Source organism: Hemitrygon akajei, unplaced genomic scaffold (assembly GCF_048418815.1).
Source record: "Hemitrygon akajei unplaced genomic scaffold, sHemAka1.3 Scf000091, whole genome shotgun sequence".
NCBI classification, from domain to species: domain Eukaryota; kingdom Metazoa; phylum Chordata; class Chondrichthyes; order Myliobatiformes; family Dasyatidae; genus Hemitrygon; species Hemitrygon akajei.
The window spans coordinates 2,714,241-2,741,623 of NW_027331977.1; the positions used below are offsets into that span (position 1 = coordinate 2,714,241).

At 43.1% G+C, this 27,383-nt stretch overlaps 1 protein-coding gene across 1 annotated transcript in view; it reads right to left on the reverse strand.

Annotated features, from left to right (window-relative positions):
• The window catches only part of LOC140722861 (uncharacterized), a 118,100-nt gene that overhangs the window by 83,631 nt on the left and 7,086 nt on the right, over positions 1-27,383 (reverse strand). Inside the window, exons 3-4 of the mRNA XM_073037501.1 lie at positions 14,973-15,149; positions 2,598-2,708 (exon numbers count right to left, since the gene is read on the reverse strand). Coding sequence (XP_072893602.1) covers positions 2,598-2,708; positions 14,973-15,138 — 277 coding nt within the window. The 5' untranslated portion in view covers positions 15,139-15,149. The remainder of the gene's footprint in view (positions 1-2,597; positions 2,709-14,972; positions 15,150-27,383) is intronic.

The following is a 27,383-nucleotide window of genomic DNA, read 5'->3' on the forward strand; positions in this document are numbered from 1 at the left end:
TGCTTAGAACCGTTCTCTTTGAAACCAGGATTCTGAAAGTCATGCAAAATTGCACGATCGAATTACAGAGCATGATACTCAGAAAATGAAAGACCAAAATCAGAATTTTTAAGAAGTGAAAATACTGAAAATCTGAAAAAAGACAAAACAATATTTTCGAAATGTAAAACAGAATAACATACTGGGAACACTCATGTATGTTATGATAGGTGTCTCTTCCGTTGTCTATCGATGGAGATAATGAGTTTTGTCAGTTTTTGTTGAATACAGGATTAAAGAAATCTGGGTGCCAGCTGCGTAGGAAAAAGAAAAATGCTTCCGTTTTTAAGATCGATTAAGGTGTATAAGGTGATGAGAGACATCAATCATGTGGATAGCCAGAGGCTTTTATCGTATGGGTGAAATAGTAAACACAAGGGGTTATTGTTTTAAGATGCTTGGAAGTAGAGTCAGAGAGGATGTCAGGGGTACGTTTTTCACACAGAGAGTGATGGGTGTGTTGGAATTCAATAACAGCGAGATTGGCAGAGACATATACATTAGGGACTTTGAAAAGACTTTTCGGTACAGGGAGCTATGAGGTAAGGAATTTCGTGGCAGTTTATCGAGCAGGTCGCATGATTGGCACAACATTGTGGGCCGCAGGGCCCGTAATATGCTGTAAATTTGTATACTTCTAGGTTCTATGATTGACCACTGTGTTCTCTTTCAAGCAAAAATAAAGAGCGATTTACGAAAATGAAGATCCGATTTCCGAGTCTCTAGGAACTGAGCAACAGAGACTGAGCAGTCCTGGATTTCAGTCATTGGAGCGTAAGAGAATGAAGAGTGACCTTTCTGTATAACATTACAGAAAACATATAGGAAGTAAAGATACTGAGAATTAACACCGAGTTGTGGAGTCAACAACCAGTATGGCAAGATTTAAAGGGCGAAGCTCAAGAGTTAACAGAAAACTGTGGTGGAATTTTCAACTCTCAGCTTGTTCCATCTTGAATATGCTGCCGCACGGGGAGGAAGCTGCACTAACACTTGACAAAGCACGACGATCTTTAGATTTTAAATTTCTAATAAAATGTAGTTCTATTTTCAGAAATATGACTCTAAACCCAATTTACATGATTATCCTAAACTGCAATGATCAGCTGGGCCAAGCCAATAAAATGACGTCAGTAAATATAGATTCCGTCGCAGACTAATATCATTATCACCAAGGGATAATCCCTATAATAGTTGAAAACTATATGTTTCTTTGCATATTTATTTCTTTCCTACTTAGCTTCCTTACAACCTTCTATCCTCCATTCTTTCCTCTGTATTTTCCATTTTTTTAAATCTTTCTTTCTTGACCATGCCTTTCATTTCGTTAATTGCAAATTAATAAATTACACATTGAGAAATAATTTAAAGCAGACCAGAACATTTCAGTTTTCATGGGCTCGTACATTTTTCTTACACAATACATGTTCGTGATTTGCAATAAGCAGATTTCGGTCAGTAATAAAAAAAGGGCCGAATAGTTTCAGGGAAAAAAAATCACCACGCGATTTCAGCGTTAACAATTTTAAGTAATATGACCAGTTGTTGGGTTGATGTATCGAATATGGTTCACCTGTTCACTGAAGGGGGGAAAATACTCCTCAACCAACTGTGTCATTTGAATTGGACTTATTTCAACTTCGTGAAACACTCCAATGCTTTACAAATTTCCACAGACTCATTTTTCTTTCTCACCCTGCAATAGATTTCCAGATCTTCTAGTGTGCCTGGTTGTTGCATTTTACCTTGGTCCCCCTAATCTTCGACTATTTTAGAAAGCAGGTCTTTTGCCGTGCCACCAAACTCTAGAGGCATGTGGACAGATATATACATACATAGGTATATTAAACAGGATGGATCAGATGCTCCATGTAACTTTAATGGTGCCTCCACAACTAACGAGCTTTTCAAATCTGTGTCCTCTTAAGCTTTAAGTTGATCATTGTCAGCTCAAATAGTTCGTATGTAATCAGATCATTCCATTAAGAATCCTGTCTACCTGTCATGTATATTTCATTATTTATTGCATTCACTCATTCCTTCCTTCTAACTTTCTTTCATTTTACCTCCCTTACTTGTTCTGTATCTTTCCATTCTTTCTTCCCTCATCATATGTTTTTTTTTTCTCTCTCTTTTCAAATTAACGTCTTCCTCGTTGTGCAAGCATCCGCAGCGGCATGAGGGAGTTTTCAGCATTTATGACTTGTGTGTGTATAGTTGTTTGTTTGTTCTGTTTTTTTTTCTTTTCTTTCTTTTCTCTGGTATTTCTTGCTCATGATTTACGTGGATTTCAGTCAGTCAATCAAAGCGTCAGAGAGCGATGGCTTGTAATATTGTTCACACTAGTGTGTGAGAGCTGCGACGTTATTCTTTTATTTATAAATCAGGGATAACGTTTCAGAGACGAAACGATCTTGATTTCAGGATTTCCCATTTTACGGAATATAAGAAGTAATAGTGTCACCACAACTGATGCGGTTTGCAGATTAACTACTGGGAGGGATAGTGCGAAACGAACTGCGTCATTGTCCTTCGATTCGTCTATATATTCTACTCACCCTGTCTTATTTTCATCCCGGTGTAAAAGTCAATCTCTTCCAGTGTACGTGGCTCACGCTTTTTTCCTTGGTTCTCATTATCGTCAAGCTGCACAGACTCCCGGTCGGTACCTGCTCGAAACATGTTTGAACAGAATACGGATTCATAGGAAGCTGAATATGCAAACTGTCCAGAGAACGGGAGAGATAACGGTGAAAAATCTCCATACTAAATGAATAACATGTTGAGATATTCTCCGGTAACGAAACGACTTTACCATGGATGTTTTATAAAATGTATTTCTGGCAATAGAAAAAAAATGTAAATCCTATAAGCAATAATGTAAACGTCTCCACGATTGTTAAAGCCTCTGTTTCACATCGGTTCAATTAGCTAATTAGAGATACAGGGCGGAGCAGGCCCTTCCGGCCCAATGAGTCACTGTGCCCTGCTTCCCATTTATTTAACACAGGTCAATCTACAATATCTAAGTAACGTACAAATGAGTATGCGTTTGGACTGTAGGTGGAGACTGGTCTCCTGGAGAAAAGCCACGGAATGATGTAAGAGCCCATTACTGACAGTTTCGGAATTCAGCTCAGAACTTTGACTTTGCAAGCTGTACTAGCGTCATGCTAACCACTACGGTACAATGCACGCCCCAAATGTGTACCAAAGGAAACTAAACCACAGAAATAATGTTCAAGAACAGTTACTACCCGACAAACATCTTGCTGTTCAATAAAACGGATAACTACACTCACTTACCCATCGTTTGAGATGCTCCTACAACCAACCATCTCACTTTAAAGACACGTTACCTTCTTATTTAATGTTCTAATTTCCTGCTGTCTATTTATATTTTCATTTACCTACTTCATTGTCCTCTGCACTCAAGTCAATGTTTTGTTGATCCTGTTCTAGTTATTATTCCCTAGTGTCTATTCGGCAGGAACAAAAGAAAATCAGGGTTGTATATGGTGACATGCATGTTGAGGTTCTTGTTGTCGCTCCCATTCGCGCCTTGTGGTGCATTGGGCTGGAACTCTGCCGTTTCTTTATAATTTGTTTCGGTTTTTACAAGGACAAGTTGCGAGCTCGATGCTGAACACAGCAGGCTTACAAGTATGTGGTTTCATAATATAATATACATTGGACTTTGAAATCAAATCTCTTGAGACCATCTGCGATTCTGAGGACATGTTTCATTATCAAAAAGATATTGTAAGCGACTACATTAACATTTCATTTGAGTGTTGTTAGTCATATGGATGCACACGTGGTCTTTGAAATAAATATCTCGAGATTCATACGAAATAACAGAACACTCAGGCACTGTGTTTCCTATATCAGAATCAACTATATAAAATAAAATACCAAGTCGTCTGCATCTATAATCGAAGATCTCTCCAACTATCTTGGTTTTTGTCCGCAAACAGAGCCACAATGCAATCAGTATTTTTTTACCCCTGCAAATCATTGACATATAACGTGAAATATATGCGGTGACAACACCAACATCTGTAACAGATCACTGGTCACCAGCAACCGACAGAAAAGGCTCCCATTACTCCCACACTTTACACCCTACCAGGCTGCGAGCATTTTATACCCGATAGTATTTTTCCTGCAACACGATGTGCCTTATCTGCAGCCTCGTGTGCGGTACATTGTCAAACGCCTTCTGAAAATTGATGTCAACAACTTCCACTGAGTGTCTTTTTTTCCTCAGAGAAGTCAATGAAATCAGTCAGGTCATAGGAGTGATAAGTGTGAGATGCTACATTTTGGTAGGAATAATCCAAATAGGACATGCATGGTAAATGGTAGGGCACTGAAGAATTCAGTAGAACAGAGTGATCTAGGAATAATGGAGCACAGTTCCCTGAAGGTGGAATCTCATGTGGATAGGGTGGTGAAGAAAACATTTGGTATGCTGGCCTTTATAAATCAGAGCATTGAGTATAGGTGTTGGGATGTAATGTTAAAATTGTACAAGGCAATGGTAAGGCCGAATTTGGAGTATTGTGTACAGTTCTGGTCACCGAAGTATAGGAAAGATATCAACAAAATAGAGAGATTACAGAGAAGATTTACTAGAATGTTTCCTGGGTTTCAGCACCTAAGTTACAGGGAAAGGCTAAACAAGTTAGGTCTTTACTCTTTGGAGCGTAGAAGGTTGAGGGGGAACTTGATAGAGGTATTTAAAATAATGAGGGGGATAGATCGAGTTGACGTGAATAGGCTTTTTCCCGTGAGAGTAGGGGAGATTCAAACAAGAGGACATGATTTGAGAATTAGGGGGCAAAAGTTTAAGGGTAACACGAGGGGAAATTTCTTTACTCAGAGAGTGGTAGCTGTGTGGAATGAGCTTCCAGTAGAAGTGGTAGAGGCAGGTTCGGAATTGTCATTTAAAGTAAAATTCGATAGGCATATGGACAGGAAAGGAATGGAGGGTTATAGGCTGAGTGCGGGCCAGTGGGACTAGGTGAGAGTAACCGTCGGCACGGATTAGAAGGGCCGAGATGGCCTGTTTCTGTGCTGTAATTTTTATATGGTTATCTGGTAATAGTCCTCCTCCGGAAACCATGCCGACGTTTGCCCACTTTATTATGCAACTACCAAGAAACGTCACACTTAACAAGAACTTCCAACATCGGTGTAGTCATACTCCTAAAATTGTATTTCTTCTGCCTCTTTACCTTGATAAAGATTTGATGGGCCTTTGTAAATTTCCCTGTTCTCTGGAATGATTCCATACCCTAGTGAAAGGGTAACTAGACATTCACGCATTGAAAGTCTGCTTTGATTTATTTGACCAACTATTATTTTATTGTTTATATTACATTGTAAAAAGAATGAAGAATATATTTCTGAGGGTCACTCAATGCACCTTATATAATTTCCCTGGAAAATAAGAAGCTTTTCCTGAATGGCTGAGTGTGTGCCTTCAGGCTTCTGTACCTGCTATCTGGTGGTAACTGTAAGAAAAGGGCTTGGTCTGGGTGCTAGAGCTCCTTAATAACGGACGCTGCCTTCCTGAGACACCTCTCCATGAAGATGTTCTGGGTACTTTGTAGACTAGTACCCAGGATTGAGCTGACAAGACTTACAACCTTCTGCAATTTCTTTCAGCCCTGTGCAGTAGCCCCTCCATACCAGACAATGAAGCAGCCTGTCAGAATGCTCTCCACGGTAGAACTATAGAAGTTATCGAGTGTATTTGTTGATTTGCTAAATCTCTTCAAACTCCTAATAATGTTTAGCCACTGTCTGACGTTCTTTATAACTATATCGATATGTTGGAAACAGGTTAGAACCTGAGAGATCGTGACACCCAATAACTTGAAACTGCTCACTCTCTCCACTTCTGATCCCTCTATGAGGATTGACATGTACTCCATCGTCTGACACTTCCTGAAGTACACAATCAGATCTTCCATCTTACTGATGTCGAGGGCCAGGTTGTCGCTGCGGCACCACTCCACTAGATGGCATATCTCACTCCTGTACGCCCTCTCGTCACCACCTGAGATTCTACCAACAATGGTTGTATCGTCAGCAAATTTGCAGCTGATATTTGAATTATGCTTAGCCACACAGTCATGTGTATAGCGAGGGTACAGCAGTGGGCTAAGAACACACCTTGAGGTGCGCCTGTGTTGATCGTCAGCGAGGAGGATATTTTAACACCAGTTGAACAGACTGTGGTCTTCCGTTCAGGACACTTTATTAAGGAACATAGTTACAACGCAAAGTGGTGACTGAGTATATGTATGATTTCCCTCATGCATAATCGTTTTAAAGCTTCATGGTGCAGTGCTGTTACAATATCTGAAAGGGGACGGATTATGCATATTTATTAATTTTGATAAAATCTTTGCGAGCACCAGCAAAAAAAAAGGTTCATCAAAATGGACATGAAAATACAGGATTGGGAGTGAAACATGTACCGTTCCAAATTATTCCCGTATTCATTAATGACAAGACCATTTTTTTTTGCATTAGGAACGGGCAGTTCAACTACTTCAGACTTTGCACATCGAACAATGACAAACAGTAGAGTAACATTCAGGAAAAAAGATCTTCCTAGCAGATACTTAAGAAAGTGAATGCGAGCTGTTTGTTGGGTTAACCAGAACTTTGAATAAACTGTAAGTGGGCGGTGGAAAAGTTTCAGAGATAGTAAATGTTCAGGATATGGTGTACAGTGAAATAGTCAATTGACACTTGTATAAGACCATAAGACCGTAAGGTATTGCAGCAGAATGAGGCCAATTGGCCCATCCTCTGCCATTTGATCATGATTGATCTATTTCATCTCTCAGCCCCAATCTCCTGCCTCTCCAAGTATTCCGTCATGCCCAGACTAATCAACAGGCTATCAATCCCTCGTTTAAACATACATAAAGAGTTGGCATCCACAGTTGACTATGACAACGAATTCAAAAGATTCATCAATCTCTGGTGAAAGAAATTCCTCTCATATTCATTCTAAAAGGACGCCCCTCTATTCGGAGGCTACATCATCTGGTCTTGGACTCTCCAACATTAGGAAACATCCTCTCCAGATGCACTGTATCGATCCCTTGCACCATTCGAAAGGTTTCAATTAGGTCACTGAAAAGAGTAGAAAACATAGAAAGCCTACAGCACAATGCAGGCCCAGCGTCCCCCAAAGCTGTGCCGAACATATCCATACCTTAGAACGACCTAGGATTTACCCATAGACCTCTATTTTTCTAAGCTCCATGGAGCCATCCAGGAATCTCTTAAAATGCCATATCGTTGCCGCCTTCACCAACGCCACCGACACCACCGCCACCGGCACACCATTCCACGCATTCACCACTCTCTGCGTAAGAAAAAAAACTTACCCCTGACATCTCTTCGGAACCTAATTACAAGCACTTTAAAACTATGCGCTCTCGTGCTAGGCATTTCAGCCCTGCGAAAAAAAGTCTGTGACTATCCACATGACCAATAAATCTAGTTATCGTGTACACCTCCATCAGGTCATCTCTCATCCTCCGTCGCTCCAAGAAGAAAAAACCTCAACCTATTCACTCAACCTATTTTCATAAGGCATGCTCCCCAATCCAGGCAACATCCTTGTAAATCTCCTTTTCACCCTTTCTATGGTTTCCACGTCCTTCCTGTAGTAAGGCGAACAGAACTGAGCACATTACTCCAATTGGGGTCTGTCCGGCGTCCTATATAGCTGAAACGTTATCTCTCGGCTCTTAAACTCAATCCCACGATTGATGAAGACCAATGCACCGTATGCCTTCTTAAACACAGAACAAACCTGTAGCATCTTTGAGTGTCCTATGGACACGGACTCCAAGAACCCTCCGATCCTCCACACTGCCAGGAGTCTTACCATTAATGCTATATTCTACCATTACATTTGACCCACCAAAATGAAACACCTCACACTTATCTGGGTTGAACTCCATCTGTCACTTCTCAGCCCAGTTCTGCACCCCTACAATGTCCCATTGTAACCTCTGAGAGCCCTCCACACATTTTCAACATCAAATTTACTGAACGATCCTTCTACTTGCTCATCCAGGTCATTTATTAAAATCACTAACAGTAAGGGTCCCGGAATAGATCCCTACGGCACACCAGTGGTCACCGGCCTCCATGCAGAATATGACCCATCTACAAACGCTCTTTATCTTGTGTGGGCAAGCCAGTACTGGATACACAAAGCAACATCACCTTGGATCCCATGTCTCCTTACTTTCTCAATAAGCTTTGCATAGGGTACCTTATCAAAAGCCTTGCTAAAATCCATTTACAGTACATCTCCCGTTCTTCCTTCATTAAAGTGTTTAGTCACATCCCCAAAAGATTCAATCAGGCTCGTAGGGCATGACCTCCCTTTGACAAAGCCATGCTGACTCTTCCTAATCAGATAATGCCCCTCCAAATGCTCATAATTCCTGCCTCTTAGGATCTTCTCCATCAACTTACGAACCACTGAAGTAAGACTCACTGGCCCGGGCTATCCATACTCCCTTTCTTGAATAAAGGAACAACATCCGTAGACCTCCAATCCTCTGGAACCTCTCCTGTCCTCACTGATTCTGCAAGAATCATTGTCAGCTGCTCAGCTATCTGCCCCCTCGCTTCCCACAGCAAGCTGGGGTACATTCCGTCCGGTGGTGGTGCTTTCCAGAAGGTCCAGCACATCCTCTCCTTAGTATCTACATTCTAAATCTTTTCCATCAGCTGCAAGTCATCCTAACAACGCCAAGACGCTTTCATGTAGTGAGAACTGAAGAAATGTATTCATTAAGTACCTCTGCTCTTTCCTCCGGTTCCATACGCAATTTTCCACTGTCACACTTAATTGGTCTTATTGCCTCACATCGTATCCTCTTGGTCTTCACATCCTTGTTGAATGCCTTGGGGTTTTCCTTAATCCTGTCCACCAAGGCCTTCTCATGGCCCCTTCTGGCTCTCTTAATTTCTATCTTGAGCTCCTTCCTGCTAGCCTTATAATCTTCTAGATTCCTATCATTATCTAGTTTATTGAACCTTTCGTAGGCTTTTCTTTTCTCCTTGACTAGATTGACAACAGTCTTTATACACCACAGTTCCTGTACCCTGCCATACTTTCAATGTTCAATTGGTACTTAATTACTCAGAACCTCTCGGAAATATCCCCTGAACATTTGCTACATTTCTTCCGTACTTTTCCTCGAGAACATCTGTTTCCAATTTATGCTTCCAAGTTCCTGCATGATACTCTCATAGTCCCCCTTACTCCAATTAAACGCTTCCCTGAATTGCCTGTTCCTATCCCTCTCCAATGCTATGGTGAAGGAAATAGAAGTATGATCACTATCTTCCAAATGCTCTCCCACTAAGAAATCGGACACCTGACCAGGTTCATTTCCAAATACCAGATCAAGTACAGCCTCTCCTCTTGTAGGCTTACTTACATAGTGTGTCATGAACCTGCCGGAACACACATAACAGACTCAACCCCATCTTATTCCCTCGCTCTCGGGAGATGCCGATCATTATTTGGGAAATTAAAATATTCCACCACAACAACCCTGTTATTACTCTGTTGCAGAATCAGTCTCCCTATCTGCTCCCCGATGTCCCTGTTACCATTGGGTGATCTATAAAAAACACCCAGATGAGTTATCGAATCCTTCCCATTCCTATCCTCCACCCATAAATACTCCATAGGCAACCCCTCCTTTTCTGCAACTCAACCCCATCTAAACCTCTCGCTCTAGGGAGATGGCAATCGAAATTTGGGAAATTAAGATCTCCCATCACGACAACTCTGTTATTATTACACCTTTCCAGGATCTGTTTTCCCATCTGCTGCTCGATATCCTTGTTACTATCATGCGGCCTGTAAAAGACACCCGGTAAGGTTATTGACCTCTTCCTGTTCCTAACCTCCACCCACAGAGACTCCGTAGAAAATCCCTCTGTGACTTCCACCTTTTCTGCAGCCGTGACACTATCACTGATCAACAGTGCCACACACCCACCTCTTTTGCCTCCCTGCCTGTCCTTTCTGAAACATCTAAAGCCTGACACTTGAAGTAGCCACTCCTGCCCCTGAACCATACAAGTCTCTGTAATGGCCACAAGATCATAGTTTCGAGTGTTGATCCATGCTCTAAGCTCATCCGCTTTATTTATGATACTCGTCGCATTGAAGTAGACACATCTCAAACCATCGGTCAGAGCACGTCCTTTCTCTGTCACCTGCGTATCCTTCCTCTCATACTGTCTGCAGGCTTTCTCTATTTGTGAGACAAACACCTCTTCCTCCGTCTCTTCATTTTGGTTCCCAGTCCCCAGCGATTCTACCTTAAGCTCTCCCAATTGCCTTAGCAAATACCTCCCTGCCAGGATATTGGTCCCCCTCGGATTCAAGCGATAACCCGTCCTTTTTGTACAGGTCACACATACCACAAAAGTGATCCCAGTGAACCGGAGATCTGAATCCCTGCCCCCTGCTCCAATCCCTCAGCCACTAATACAGTATATCTTCTATTGCTATACTCACTGTCACGTGGCGCAGGCAGTAATCCCGAGATTACTACCTTTGAGGTCCTGCTTCCCAACTTCCTTTCTAACTTCCTGTAGTCTGTTTTCAAGATGATGCATGATAGCTGGAAAAGGTCACTGTATCTGGAAGCTTAGGATTGACCGTGTGTCTATATTCCATTGCGGCCACGTATCATCTCAGCTCTCTCTGACAGTCATTATTCATAAAGACGTACTGATTCATTGATCACTGTAAATTGTCCTGCGATTAGGCTGGAATAAGAGGAGAGCTGATGTCATCAATCAGGAAATGGCAGCTGGAATTTCTGGGAAACGCACCAAGGAAAGAGAAGCTCGAACATCTTGCAGCGACGGGAAAAAAAAAACTGATGAAGAAAAAGTGCATGACGCTTATGAGTTACATCAAGGAATGGACCGGCAAAAGTTCTAAAGAGATTGAAGACAGATGGAAGACCATAAGTGTCCATGGCATACGACGGGGCACATAATGATGATGATTAATGAGGATACTGATAATTAAATTTAATCCGCAATAGCAGTCCGTGGCTAGGAGTAATCATGAAAGCTGCTGATATTCTCTCAAGAATTCACCGGGTAGTGTCTCAAGAAGGCGCATCCATTACTAAGAACCCTGACTGCCTGTCACGTGCCCTCTTTTCGTTCCTACTACTGGGATGGTATAGGATTCAGGAGAAGCTTGACCTACCGCCAGTCATTCAGAAACACTTTCTTCCCATCTCCCATCCGATTGCTGAACAGTTAATGAACCGTGAACATTACTTTCTTATCCTTATGTTTTGTACTATTTATTTATTATTTTAGTTTATAGTAATTTTACGTCTTTGCACCGTACTGCTGCCACAAAATGACAAATTTTATATTGTATAAGAGAGTGATGATGAATCTGATTCTGATTCTGAGAATCATCATCAGCTTGAATGCTCTGAATTGCCATGCCTTCGGGTTAGGAGAAAGGCCCATAGGTTCATGCCGGTTTGTGCTGTGCACTCTGTCTAAAATAACTGTTCCTGCTGAACAATCCTTTGCATTTATCTAGGTTTGGCATGTTAGTGTAGTGGTTAGCATAACGCTATTCTAGCACCAGAAAGCCGCAGCCACAGCATGGTAAGGCGCTTTTTTAATCTTCTCCACGTGACCACATGGATATCCTCTGGGTGCTCCAGTTTTCTTCCGCATTCCAAAGACGTACTGGTTAGTAGGTTAATTAGTCACATGGGTATAATTGGGCAGTAAAAAAAATCATTCAACAGGAAGTGCGACATCTCTAAGTAAATAAATAACTTTTTTTTTCAGTCCCACGCACATTAGCTTATTGTTTTTCTTTGAGAAATAGAAAGTTCTGATTATTTTATGGAGCAGATGAATTATAAGGTTAGACGGATGGATCAGAGTGGGTTCACCAAGGCGAGATATTGTCCTTAGGAACAAACATCGCAGCTCAACTGCGGCAGTGGAGGGATTCTGAATTAATTATAAATCATTTCAACTCGTTGCTGAATGCCTGAGATCGCACATGTCGGTGCAGAAATTTTGATGCCAATGCTTCCTTTGAAATGCTTCACTTTCAGTCCCTTCTTCTTCCTTTTCAGTGGACTGTTACTTTGGTGTACATACCCATGGATATTATAAATCACCAACACTTTGGTAACATACCCATGAGACCAGTGTTCATGAGTCATTCTGGATAATAACTGAATTAACCGGTGAACAATGACTGAAAATACTGGAAATAGCTCCGTAGATCAGGTAGCGTTTGAGGAGATAGAACGAGGATTTAGGATATATTATGATGACGTTGTTGATCTGAAATTGCAAACACTTTCCACAGAAGTACTTGCTGTGTTTTCATTTTTTACATATTCAGATTCAGGTATTTATCACATGTAATCGAAATACGCAATAAAATAACCATTTAACCATATAACAATTACAGCACGGAAACAGGCCATCTCGGCCCACCTATTCCGTGCCCATCGCTTACTCTCACCTAGTCCCACCTATCTGCACAGAGCCCATAACCCTCCATTCCTTTCCGGTCCATATACCCATCCAATATTTAAAATGACAAAATCGAACCAGCCACGACAACTTCTACTGGAAGCTTGCTCCACACAGCTACCACTCTCTGAGTAAAGAAACTCCCCCTCGTGTTACCCCTAAACTTTTGCCCCTTAACATTCAAATCATGTCCTCTTGCTTGAATCTCCCCTACCCTCAATAGAAAAATAAACTATCTACGTCAACTGTATCTATCCGCCTCATAATTTTAAATACCTCTATCAAGTCCCCCCCCCCCCCAACCTTCTACACTCCAGAGAATAAAGACCTAACTTGTTCAACCTTTCTCTGTAACTGAGGTGCTGAAACTCAGGTAACATACTAGTAAATCTCCTCTGTACTCTCTCTATTTTGATGACATCCTTCTTGTAATTCGGTGACCAGAACTGTACACAATAAATGCCTCACCAATGCCTTCTACAATTTTAACATTACATCCCAACTCCTATACTCAATGCTCTGATTTATAAAGGCCAGCATACCGAAAGCTTTCTTCACCATCCTATCTACATGAGATTCCACCTTCAGGGAACTATGCACCATTACTCTTAGATCACTCTGCTCTACTGCATTTCTCAATTCCCTACCATTTACCATGTAAGTCATATTTTGATTAGTCCGATCAAACTGTAGCACCTCGCACTTCTCAGCATTAAACTCCATCTGCCATTTTCAGCCACTCTTCTAACTGGTCTAAATCTCTCTGCAGGCTTTGAAACCCTTCTTCAATCGTTTGTATATGAGAAACAACATTGGAACCAGTACAGATCCCTGAGGCACACCACTAGTCACAGGCCTCCAACCTGACAAACAGTTATCCACCACTACTCTCTGGCATCTCCCATCCAGCCACTGTCGAATTCATTTTACTGCTTCAATATTAATACCTAACCTAAAATGCATTGTTTGTGTTCACAATCAACTTAATCTAACTGTAAGGATGTGTTGGGGGCTGTCCGCAAATTCGCCACACATTCTGCCGAACAACACAAGCAGTAGCAACTCCGTTCTCTATCACCTGCGTATCAGGCTGTCTCCAAGCTTTCTCTATTTGTGAGCCAACCTCCCTTTCCTCCGTCACTTCAGTACGGTTCCCACCCTCCAGCAATTCTACTTTAAACTCTCGCCAATAGCCTTAGCAAACCTCTCCACCCCCCCCCCCCTCCCAGATATTGGCCCAACCCCTCGGATTGAAGCGCAACCAGTCCTTTTTGTTCAGATCACAACTGCCCCAAAAGAGGTCCCAATGATCCAAGAAACTAAATCCTTTCCACCTGCTCCAGTCCCTCATCCACACATGTATACTCAACCTCACACCATTCCTATACTCACTGTCACGTGGCACAGGCAGTAATCTCGAGATTACTACCTTTGCGGTCCTGCTTCTCAACTTCCCTCCTAACTCCTTGTAGTAGTCTGTTTTCAGAACTTCCTTCCTTTTCCTGTCTATGTCGTTGGTACCAAAATGCACCACGATCTCTGGCTCTTCTCCTTCCCACTTTAAGATATCGTCGATACGATCAGTAGCATCACGGACGCTGGCACCTGGGAGGCAAACTAACTTCCTCCTTTCTTTCCTGCGTCCACAGAATCGTGTATCTGTCCCCAATAGAGTCTCCTATCACTGCTGCCATCCTCTTCTTTTCCCTACCTTTCTGAGCCATAGGACCAGACTCTGTGCCAGAGGCTCGTCCACTGTTGCTGCCCCCAGGGAGACCGTCTTCCCCAACAGTACTCAAAGATGAGTATTAATTGTTAAGAGGGACAGCCACCGGGGTACTGTCTAGCATCTGCCTCTTGCCCTTCCTTCTTCTGACTTTTACCCACTGCTCAGTCTCCTGGGGTCCCGGGGTGACTACCAGCCTATAGCTTCTCTCTATCACCTCCTCACTCCACCTTTCCAGACGAATGTCATCGAGCTGAATTTCCAGTACCCTAAAGCGGTCCCTGAGGAGCTGCACCTCAACGCACCTGGTGCAGATGTGGCCATCTGGGAGGCCTTGAGCCTCCGGGATCTCCCAGATCTGACACCAAGCAAAGAAACCCGGCCTCTGTCTTTATTCCAGACAGATATCCTACTGTTGTTCAAACTGCTGAAGAAAGAACCCCTCATTCACCCCCTCATGCATCTGAATCCTAAAAACACCGGCCCAGGCCATCAGGCAATCTTCATATGACAATCCGTACAATCATGGGATCATATGTCACGGGAAGTCCTATGGCATTTGCAGCATCGGCCAATTTCGGATAAATGTTATACTTACTTCTCAGTTTACGCTTTTGGAAGTCATCATGTCCTCCCGTGTCCGTAAAGGCAACTTTGCGTCTTGCATGATCAGGCTTGGATTTTGTGGACTTAATTTCAAGCGTTCCCATCTGAAACATGAGCAAGATGGAACACAGCACGAAGACCACCTTGAACGTTCCCATTCTTGGTATATCTGTTAACAGTGCCAAACACAAATGATGAACGGTGAGTATAATGGAGGGTAGTTTTAAGTGGTTAATCGACCTAAAACACAGTTATCCCGCATTCCTGCGGTCTGGGTACAGATACCCTCTTCTAAACCTCTTTATCAACCTCAGATCGATTCGGCGCACATTGATGACAGGAATCAATATATGTTAGAGTATGATTGATTAGATATGATGTTAGATACCGATTAAGTACGCAGAAGTGTACTTAAAACAATGCCTCTACTAAAACTTTTTTTTATGCCTAACTGGAGATATTTTTATAGCTGCAAAATATAACTCGTGGAGGACCCGGTGGTGGAGTACTTTGTAAAATGGTGTAAGCTGAAACATCTGCACCTCAGCATCTGTAAGGCAAAGGGGATGGTGATGGAGTTTAGGAAGACTAAGTTTAATAACCTTGGTAAGGATTCACTGCTAATGAAATGTTTCTTTCAGTAGCAGCAATGTTTGGGTTGTGAACAGAGATAACGGGTGCTTTGGAATATTCCGCTGCCCGGTGAAGGGAGTGTTTTTTTTTTCCCTGTTCTGGGCCTGAGTACGAGTTGTTCGAAGTCTTTTGTTCGGCGGAAAATGGAGAGAGAAGATGCCGGAACGGAGAGGTCGTAGACTGCAGGACGGAGTGGGATTGAAGTGAGGGTCCGGGAGTCTATGACGCTGGGAGGAAATCGATGTGGAGCTAATGGACGTAACACCGTGAGCTCCAACGTGTACATTAGACAATTTCATCAAAATGGACCTTTTTTTTCTTTCGCTTTTCTTTACTAACCCTGCAGTCAAATTCAGAATTATAAACATCAATTGTTAATTGCATATGGTGCACTGTCTGATATTTCGTGCTACTGATTTTTAACAGGATAATACATCACGCAGCATCCACACAAACGAGATTTCACAAGTTTGGCGGGGCCAGACACTGTCTGCCCCTAAACTAACGCTGCCTGCCAAACCTCAGGGTTACATAAGCCTTCATTATTCCTTATTACTATTGATAGAGAAGACACGGATGGTGTGAGGACCTACGAGTACCTGGGCGTGCACTTGGACTAAAGACTTGAATGGTGCATCAGCACAGAGGCTGTGTACAGGAAGGGCCTGAGTCGCCTCTACTTTGTGAGGAGATTGAGGTCATTTGGAATATGTAGGCCTCTCTTTAACATATCCGAACGATTTGAAAAGTTGGCTCTGTCATAGGAGTCTACCTGGATACAGTGCAGTCTGTGGCAGAAACAAAAATAAACATACCGAATCCCCTCGAAGTTCTCAGCAATATTCCTCACACTCTGCACGCATCCTTCGGTAAACAGAGGAACACTTTTAGCAGTAGACTAAGATAATTGCGCTACTCCGAAGAGCGTGACATGAAGTCAACCTTATCCAGGGCGATAGGCAACATAACGTGTAAGTGATGGCCCCTCATCCTGTTAGACTGATCGAGGTAAAGTTGTTTTCATCTTATTCATTCTACTTCCCTGCTAATATTTGTATATTTGTACATCTGTGCACTGTAATATTGCTGTGACATTATAAATTTCTTTGATATCAACAGCGTATCTATAAACATAACTATCTATCTATCTATTCATCTATCTACCTACCGTTCGATCTGTCTACGACTTTAAAAAAAAACATTGTTATTTCAGGAATTGAACCACAAGGGCTCTCCGTGCATAAAGATTTTTAAGAATCGCGCCATTAGCGTTATACCGTATCTTTATATCTGATCTGTCTCATGTTTGGCCGAATTGTACACAAGCTACCATTTATTCGCCCGTATTTTTCACTAAGTTACCTGACAAAATTCCGTTGGATGCAACGAGTTGTATAAAGAGTTACAATTTATCTTTAATGCTTGCACGACTTCGGTAGTTAGTGCTTTCATCTTTTCTCATATTAGCATCGTTTGATTTGCCTGCTCTTTCGGCAAATCGCCTTCAATTGCATTATGTGATGCTTTCCATCGAATCATAGAACCATAGAACATTACAGCGCAGAAACCGGGCTTCTGGCCATTTTTGACTGTGCCGACACATTTTTCTGCCTAGTCCTACTGACTTGCAACTAGACTATACTGTCACGGTCCGGTCCTTGAAGTCTGCGTTCCTTTTCACGGTCCGGTCCATGTACTCCAGACTCCGGTCTTCCGGCTGTCCCTTGTTTCAGTTGGGCTTAATCATAGGCACCTGATGCTCGTCTTGGGGCTGGGAATGTGAATGGCCCTGGGTTCGAGCGTAGGTGCTGGTTCGTCTTGTCAGTATCCTGGATCTGCCCCTTCCTGTCCTTGCCTCCGTTGGGTAAGCAAGGCCGTATTTGCCGTTACCCAGAGGCTGGACTGTTCCCTTACATTCCCTTGCTTTCTGTAGCCCTTGGCTGGAGCCCTGCCTGCTACCTCTCGCCTGGAGTCCCGCCTGTTCCCTCGCCTATTCTCACCGTCAAGTCCTACCGCCTGGGCCAGACCGGAGCCTTGCTGTGTCCAGCTAAGGAACCGTCTTTCGTTGTTTGGAACTGTTTCTTTGTGTCCTCACCTTCACTAGGTAGGTCCGGCCTTTTGCCGCTACCTAGTAACGATATAACCATAAAATAATTACAGCACGGAAACAGGCTATCTCGGCCCTTCTAGCCCGTGCCGATGCTTTCTCATACCTAGTCCCATCGACCTGCACTCAGCCCATAACCCTCCATTCCTTTCCTGTCCATATATCTATCCATTATTTTATGACAATATCAAAGCTGCCCCTACCACTTCTACTGGAAGCTCGTTCCACACAGCTACCACTTTCTGAGCAAAGATGTTCCCCCTCGTGTTGCCTTGATACTTTTGCCCCGTAACTGTCAACTCATGTCCTCTTGTGTGAATCTCCCCTACTCTCAATGGAAAAAGCCTACCAACATCAACTCTATCTATCCCCCCCCCATAATTTTAAATGCCTCTATCAAGTCCCCCCTCAACCTTCTACGCTCCAAAGAATAAAGACCTGGGAAATGTCTCGTCGTGTTCAGCTTTCTGTGTATGGGTCCCGGCCCTACGTCTTGTTCCCAAGGAGGGGTCCTGGGTCCCAAGGGGTGTGCTGCGTTCCTGTCTCCCAAGACCAAAGCTCTCTGTTCTGCGTTCCTGTCTTCCAAGACCAAGGCTCTGTGTTCCAGTCTCTCAAGTCCAAGTTGAGCTTCATGTCCTCATACAGCCCAGGAGTCTCTGATCCAGCCCAGGAGTCCCGCGTCCTGCACCCCCACCCCACTCCACGTCCAGTCCTTTTGCCTAGCCCGTCTTGTCCTCACCTACATCTGGAGTCCGAGCCCGAGTCAAGAACTAGGTTCCCGGTCCCTGTCCAGTCTTTGGCTCGGAGTCCTTATCCAAGTTCCAAGTTCGTAGTTCCTCGTCCAGGTCCAGCTTTCCTAATCTAGTCCTAGCCCAGGCCCTGTATCCTAGTTTCGTCCAGGGCCTGTGTCTTGTCCGGCGTTGCTTCTACCCCATTTCATTTTCTTTCTTGACACATCTAGTCCTGTCCCTAGCACTTCAGTGTCTGGGTCTTGCATTTGTGTCCGCTCTCAACGCCCACCTTATGACACATGCATCTCTTATCTTGGTACCTGTCCAAGATTTTATTAAATATTAAAAGTGACCCCGCATTTCCCACTTCACCTGGCAACTCATTCCACACTCCCATCACTCTCTGTGTGAAGCCCCAAATAATGTTCCCTTTAAACTATACCAACTTCGCCCTTAACCCATGTCCTCTGTTTTCCTTCTTTTCAAATCATCATCATCATCATCATTATTATTATTATTATTATTACTATTATTAAAAAATAGCACACGTACATTGAAGTAACAACACTTACAATGCCTCAAAAAAGAAGAAATTATCTTAAAGATTGAAAATTTTTGTGAATTAAAAAAAACCTACTGAGCAAGAAAAGTGAGGGGAAAAAAGAAACCCATTGGAGGTACAACCCCGGAGCCATGCGTCATATAAAAAGCTTCTAAAATAAACATCAAAACGCCAACAAGAAAAAAGGTATATCAAAAAAAAATTACACTTGGATCGTGGAGGAAATCTGTTAGTTAACTGAAATGATAATAACGAGCGAATGAGCCCCATCTCTTATCAAAATCAAATCAAGGTTCAAAGTTTCGACTTCTAATTTTCTCCAAGCTAAGACACAGCATCACTTGAGAGAACCATTGTGACAAAGTAGGAGCTGATATATCCTTCCATTTCAACAAGTTGGCCCTCCTAGCTATAAATGCAACAAACGCAACAACATGTTGGTCAGACACAGAAATACCATGGATATTTAGAGAAATTATTCCAAAAAGCACCGTCAATTTATTAGGTTGCAAGTTGATTCTGAGTGCTTTTGAAATAGTCGAAAAGACTGACTTCCAAAACTGCTTTAATATTGAACATTTGTCTCAGTGCAGCTATCTCCGTTTTACATCTATCACAATACTTGTCAACATTGGGAAATTTCTTAGAAAGTCTCTCCTTCGTCAAATGGTAACCATGTACAATTTTAAATTGAATCAGTTAATGACTAGCACAGATCGAAGAAGAGTTAACCAGCTTCAGAATCTGCGTCCAATCCTCCCGTATAAAAGTCAAATTGAGCTCCTTCTCCCAGTCTTGTTTATAACTAAGTAAAGGACGCTTATCCCATTATAATAATAAAATATAAATTCTTCCAATAGAACCTTTCATCGAGGGGTTCATATTAATTATAGTATCTAACAAGTCGGCCTCCAATATGTAAGAAAAATGACTTAAATATTTTTGGTAAAAAATGTCTAACTTTAAATAAATTTAAAAAAAAAATAATGCCTTTATTTTTCCAAAGTGAAAACATGGATCACTCCAAGTATGTTTAAAAAAGTAATTACGATAAATTATACAACTAAGTTTAATTTTTTTAAGAGTCCTCTGTTTTTTATCTTCCCTAGCCTCAGTGGGAAAAGAATGCTTGCATTGACTCTATCTACACCCATCATAATTTTATATACCTCTATCGAGTCTCCCCTTGTTCTTCTACGCTCCAGGATATAAAGTTCTAACCTATTCAACCTTTCTCTGTAACTCAGTTTCTCAAGTCCCAGTAACATCCTTGTAAACCTTCTCGGCACTCTTTCAACCTTATTGATATCCTTCCTGTAATTTGGTGACCAAAATTGCACACAGTACTCCAAGTTCAGCCTCACCTCATTCATATCCATAAAATTGTCCATAGAACCATAGAACATTACAGTAGAGAAACAGGCCTTTGGGCCTTCTTGGCTGTGCCGAACCATTTTTCTGCCTAGTCTCACTGACCTGCACCTGGACCATACCCTCCATACTCCTCTCGTCCATGTACCTGTCCAAGTTTTTCTTAAATGTTCAAAGTGAGCCCGCATTTAACACTTCATCTGGCAGCTCATTCCACACTCCCACTACTCTCTGTGTGAAGAAGCCTCCCCTAATGCTCCCTTTAAACTTTTCCCCCTTCACCTCTGCCCATGTCGTCTGTTTTTTTCTCTCCGCTAGCCTCAGTGGAAAAGGCCTGCTTGCATTCACTCTATCTATACCCATCATAATTTTGTACACCTCTATCAAATCACCCCTCATTCTCCTACGCTCCAGGGAATAAAGTCCTAACCTATTCAACCTTTCTCTGTAACTCAGTTTCTCAAGTCTCAGCAACATCATTGTAAACCTTCTCTGCACTCTTTCAACCTAATTAATATCCTTCCTGTAATTCGGTGACCAAAACTGCACACGATACTCTAAATTCTGCATCACCAATGCCTTACTCAACCTCATCATAACATTCCAACTCGTATACTCAGTACTTTGATTTATAAAGGCCACTTTATCAAAAGCTCTCTTTACTACCCTATCTACCTGTGAGGCCACTTTTAGGGAATTTTGTATCTGTATTCCTAGATCCCTCTGTTCCACTGCACTCCTCAGTGCCCTATCATTTACCTTGTATGTTCTACCTTGGTTTTTCCTTCCAAAGTGCAATAACTCACACTTGTGTGTATTAAACTGCCATTTTCAGCCCATTTTTCCAGCTAGTCCAGATTCTTGTACAAGCTTTGAAAACCTTCCTCACTGTCCACTACCAATTCATCCCCAAGTCAACCAAACCAGAAGTTACCTTTCCTCCAGCCTTAATATACTGAGGACCGTAGGTTGAGCTGTCAGCGCAAGGAGCAATGGTCGGCACGGAATGCTGGTAAACACAGCGCTTTACAGACCATGCGGCACGCGTTCAAATCCCGCCGCTGCCTTAAGCACTTGGTAGGTTTTCCCCGTGACCGCGTGAGTTTTCTCTGGCAGCGTCAGTTTTGTCCCTCAGTCCAGGGTCTAAAGAAATCATAGTTAAGAACTATTTTACTTGATTCTGGTGTCACTGCTGCTGGTTTACATGAAAGGATGAAATTTCACCCCTCACAATTCACATGGATGGTATACTGCACTAGTCAAGCAAAGATTTTGCTTCCTCTATACTTCTGTGCGGGTGCTGATCATCAAGGTCACCATAAAAGTTCCCCACCACGCAACACTTCTTTTGAAATTGCCCATATTGTTCACTTCAAATCATAATTCAATTCACTTAAAGCGTTCTCACAATGTATCAACAATGTTGCTGCAGCCAAGAGAATTTATTTTGTAATTGTGATAAAGATCCGCATAAATCTCAGAGACAGTGCATAACTCTTCTTCTTACGAAATCATATAAACTCGGCTTTGGATGTAGAATTCGTGACCAATACAAAGACAGGGCATCTCAAATGTGTCACGGAACTCGGAAGTCAATGCCATTCGTTAACCCGACGACTTGCCGAAAGCCGAAACGTTATAGGTCATATTGCTACTTCTGTCTGACTACTGCCTCTGATTTCTCATTAAATAATGCATCAGTTGAATACGTCAATCTTCATTCAGCCATGCGTTTACATTTATTTCCGATTGCGATCACGTCGCTCTGCATGCGCTAAATGCATATAATCGGTGTGCACATAATAAAGTAATTGTACTTGCACGGCTACTTGTGACGAGCGAACTGTCTCATCAATGTACCAATGGTCACGATACCTTAATGTTATATTTGTAGAAATACAAGCCGAATGCTCAGAGACAGACATGTCTCCATTTATTAAGAAATCGTATGTCTTCTGCTTTGTAAGTAACATTGGTGACCAAGACAACGCCTGGGCAACACATTTGTTGGGCAGCACACAATGTCGTACTAAAAGCTTGTTTCCAAAGTACGCCGATGTCAATGCCATTTATTCTTCAGACATATGGACAGGTATATGGACGAATTTAAGGTGGGGGGGGGGTTATATGAGAGGCAGGGTTTAAGGGTCGGCACAACATTGTGGGCCGAAGGGCCTGTACTGTGCTGTATTGTTCTATGTTCTATATGGCGAGAACAGAAGGATCATTTCTTCAACAGTTTGAACGGGGCACGACTGCGGAAGCGCGTGGATGTCGGCCTGGGAGACAGCGGGAGATTTTAAAAAGTGAGCGACGGAGTAGTGGGAGACAGAGTAGGAAGGCTTTGGGTCGGGAGGATTCGGCGAGCAGAGGCGGAGGACGAGCTTGCTCCCAGTGAGGTAAGGCCGGGTAAGTTCCTTTAAATAATCTACAAAGTTTGTTATCAACTTTGGAGTAGGTAATGGAGGCAACAGTTAGGGCAGTCGAGTGCTCTGTTTGCAGGATGTGGGAAGCCAGGGACAGCACAGTTGCCCCTGATGACTACACCTGAAAAAGGTGCATCCAGTTGCAGCTCATGACAAACCGAGCTAGAGATCTGGAGCTGAAGCTGGATCAACTTCGAATCATTCCTGAGGCAGTGGCATAAATAAAAAGGAGTTTCAGGGAAATAGTCACTCCTAATAGTCAGGAGGCAAGCAGCTGGCTGACTGTCAGGAGAAGGAAGGGAAATAGACAAAAAGAGCAGAGCACCCCTGTGGCCGTTACCATCAAAAATAAGTAGACCGTTTAGGATACTGTTGGTGGGGCAGACCTACCAGGGACAAGTTGCAATGGTCGCGACTCTAGCACCGAGACTGGACCCTCAGCTCAGAAGGGAAGCAGGGAAACGAGGAGAGCAGTAGTGATAGGGGATTTGATAGTTAGGGGGACAGGTAAGAGGTTCTGTGGGAGAGATCGAGAATCCTGGATGGTCTGTTGCCCCCCTGGTGTCAGGGTCCGCGATATCTCGGGTCGAGTTCTCCGTGTTCTCAAGAGGGACGGTAAGTAGCCAGATGTCGTGGTTCATGTAGGGACCAATGACGTGGATAGAAAGAAGGAGGAAGTCATGCAAAGACTGTTTAAGGAGTTATGTGCAACGTTGAAGGGCAAGACCTCCAGGGTAGCAATGTCAGGACTGCTACGCGTGCCACGTGCCAGTGAGGTTAGAAATAGGAAGATAATGCAGCTGAAAACGTGGCTGAGGAGTTGGTGCTGGAGGGAGGGCTTCATGTGTCTGGACAATTGGGCCTTGTTCCAGGGAAGGTGGGACCTGTTCCGAAGGGACAGGCTGCGGCTGAACTGCAGGGGGACTAACATGCTTGCGGGAAGGTTTGCTAGTGCTGCTAGATTTGCAGGGGAACCAGTGTGTTAGAGCAGATAGTGAGGTGGAGGAGGATAAAGGTCATGCGAGAACTGCAAGTGTAGTGCATTGAGTAAAGCCAGATCTAACATATAAAGAGGCTTTGAGGAGAGAAGCAGAATAAAGGATGTAAAGGTACTAATGTAGAAGGGCTAAAGTGTGTGTGCTTCAATGCAAGAAGCATCAGGAACAAAGGTGATGAACTGAAAGCTTGGATACTTACAAGGAATTATGATGTCGTGGCCATTACAGAGACTTGGCAGGCACCAGGGCAGGAATGGATTACCTATATTCCTGGGTTTCAGCGCTTTAAAAAGGGATAGAGAAGGAGGGGAAGGGGAGGAGGGGTGGCATTACTGCTCGGGGATACTTTTACAGCTACAGAAATGGTCTGTAATGTAGCAGGATCCTCCTTTGACTGCGTATGGGTGAAATTCAGGAACAGGAAGGGACCAGCTACTATATTGGGAGTGTTCTAAAGGCTCTCTGGTAGCAGCAGAGATAACGAGGAGCAGGTTGGGAGGGAAATTTTGGAAAGGAGCAAAAGTAACAGGGTTATTATCATGGGTGACTTTAACTTCCTTAATATTGATTTGCATCTAATTAGTTCCAATGCTTTAGACGGGCAGAGTTTGTTAAGTGTGTCCTGGACGGATTCCTGTCACAGTATGCTGACAGGCCGACTAGGGGGAATGCCATACTAGATCTGGTACCAGATAAAGAAACCGGGTCAGGTCACTGATCTCTCAATGGGTGAGGAGTTGGGGGATAGCGACCACCGCTCCCTGGCCTTTAGAATTATCATAGAAAAAGAATAGAATCAGAGAGACAAAGGATATATATATTATTTTATTTGTGAAAGGTCAAATCATGAGGCTACAAGGGAAGAACATGCGGGTGTGAATTGAGATGATGTTTTTGCAGGGAAATGTACTATGGACATGTGGTCGATAATTAGGGATCTCTTACAAGGTATTATCGACAAAATTGCCCCGGTGAGGAAAATAAAGATAAGTCTGTCGGGTGAGGGGACCATGGGTGGCAAGTGAGGTGGAAAATCTAGTCAAGTAGAAGAAGGCATCACACACGACGTTTAGTAAGCAAGGATTAGATGGGTCTATTGAGGAATATATGGTAGCAAGAAAGGAGCTTAAGGTGTCAGAGGAGAGCAGGAAGTGGGCATGAGAAGGCCTTGGCAATTAGGGTAAAGGAAAACCACTAGGCATTCTTCAACTATGTGAGGAACAAAAGGCTGACAGGAGTGAAGGTAGGACCGATTAGAGATAAAGGTGGGAAGATATGTCTGGAGGCTGTTGAAGTGAGCGAAGACCTCAATTAATACTTCTCTTCCGTATTCACCAATGAGAGGGAAATTGATGACGGTGAGGACAGTAACAGTGAGGTTGATGTTCTGGAGCATGTTGACATTAAGGGAGAGGAGGTGTTGGACTTGTTAAAATATATTAGGACGGTTAAGTCCCCGGGGCCTAACAGAATATTCCCCAGACTGCTCCACGAGGCGAGGAAGAGATTGCTGAGCTTCTGGCTAGGATCTTTATGTCCTCGTTGTGCACGGGAATGGTAACGGAGGATTGGAGGTTGGCGAATGTTGTTCCCTTGTTCAAAAAAAGTTAGTAGGGATAGTCGGGGTAATTATAGACCAGTGAGCCTTACGTATGTGGTGGTAAAGCTGTTGGAAAAGATTCTTAGAGTTAGGATCTGTGGGCACTTAGAGAATCATGGTCTGATCATGGACAGTCGGCATGGGTTTGTGAAAGGCAGAAAGCGTTTAACATGCCTGGGAGAGTTATTTGAGGAGGTGACAAGGCACATAGCTGAGGGTAGTGCAGTGGATGTGATCTACTTGGATATTTGTAAGGCATTTGAAAAAGTTCTACACTGTAGGCTTATTCAGAAAGTCAGAAAGCATTGAACCCAGGGAAGTTTGGATAGGTAGATTCAGAATTGGCTTGCCTGTAGAAAGCAGAGTGTCGTGGTGGAGGGAACAATAGGGTTGGAGAGTTGTGACTAGTGGTGTCCCACAAGCATCGGTCTGGGACCTCTACTTTTCGTGATTTTAATTAACGAACTGGATGTGGGCGTAGAAGGGTGGGTTGGCAAGTTTGCAGACGACACAAAGGTTGGTGGTGTTGTGGATAGTGTAGAAGATTGTCGAAGATTGCAGGGAGACAGTGATAGGATGCAGAAGTGGGCTGAGAAGTGGCAGACGGATTTCAATCCGGAGAAGTGTGAGGTGGTACACATTGGAAGGACAAACTCCAAGGCAGAGTACAAAGTAAGTGGCAGGATACGTGGTAGCGTGGAGGGGCAGAGGGATCTGGGGGTACATGTCCACAGATCCCTGAAAGTTGCATCACAGGTAGATAGAGTAGTTAAGAAAGCTTATGGGTTGTTAGCTTTCATAAGTCGAGGGATAGAGTTTAAGAGTTGCGAGGTAATGATGCAGCTCTCTAAAACTCTAGTTAGGTCACACTTGGAGTACTGTGTCCATTTCGGGTCGCCTCACTATAGGAAGGATGTGGAAGCATTGGAAAGGGTACAGAGAAGATTTACCAGGACGCTGTCTGATTTAGAGAGCATGCATTATGATCAGAGATTAAGGGAGCCAGGGCTTTACTCTTTGGAGAAAAGGAAGATGAGAGGAGACATGATAGAGGTATACAAGTTATTAAGAGGAATAGATAGAGTGGACAGCCAGCGTCTCTTCCCCAGGGCAGCACTGCGCAATACAAGGGCACATGGCTTTAAGGTAAGGGTTGGGAAGTTCAAGGGAGATATTAGAGGAAGTTTTTTTTTTAATCAGAGAGTGGTTGGTGCGTGGAATGCAACGCCTGAGTCTGTAGTGGAGGCAGATACACGAGTGAAATTTAACAGACTACAAGACAGGTAAATGGAAGAATTCAATGTGCGGGGTTATCTGGGAGGCAGGGTTTAAGGCTAGGCTCAACATTGTGGGCCGAAGAGCCTATACTAATTTCTATGCTCATTTAATATATTGATAGTTCTGTCTGATCACTGCGTGTGGCTTCTCTGCTAATGCAAGAGATCAACTGAATACTTCAAAATCGCTTCAGCCATGAGCCCTCCGCCTCATGATGATTGTTTTCCGATATCACAACTACCAGAGGCAGAGATCCTAGATGAGGGAGATAAAGATGTCATTATGCAATAGCCAGGAAAGGAAGTTGGCACTGATAGTGATACAGAGTTCTAACCATTTATGTCGATTGAAACGCATCCTATACAAAAAAAAAAAATCCCTGAAGGGTTTCGACATTTGAGACGTCGGTTTATTATATCAAAAAGTGTACGAAAATTAAGGAAGACCTCTTTGTTGATCCACGAATTAAACGGGTCATCAATGTCAGACGGGTTTAGCTTTCTTGAAAAACATGATTCTCCATTCACAGATTCCCCAGTGGGTGCCTGAATACTTCCATCATTTCTTAACGTCTACTTTCTTTCCAGAAATTGAATTATATTTCACTTCTTTACCGAAAACGCACATGATGGCCTTACCGTGCAGACAGAGAAGAAATAACTTATTAATTGATCAAACAGCACGCCATTCTATGATA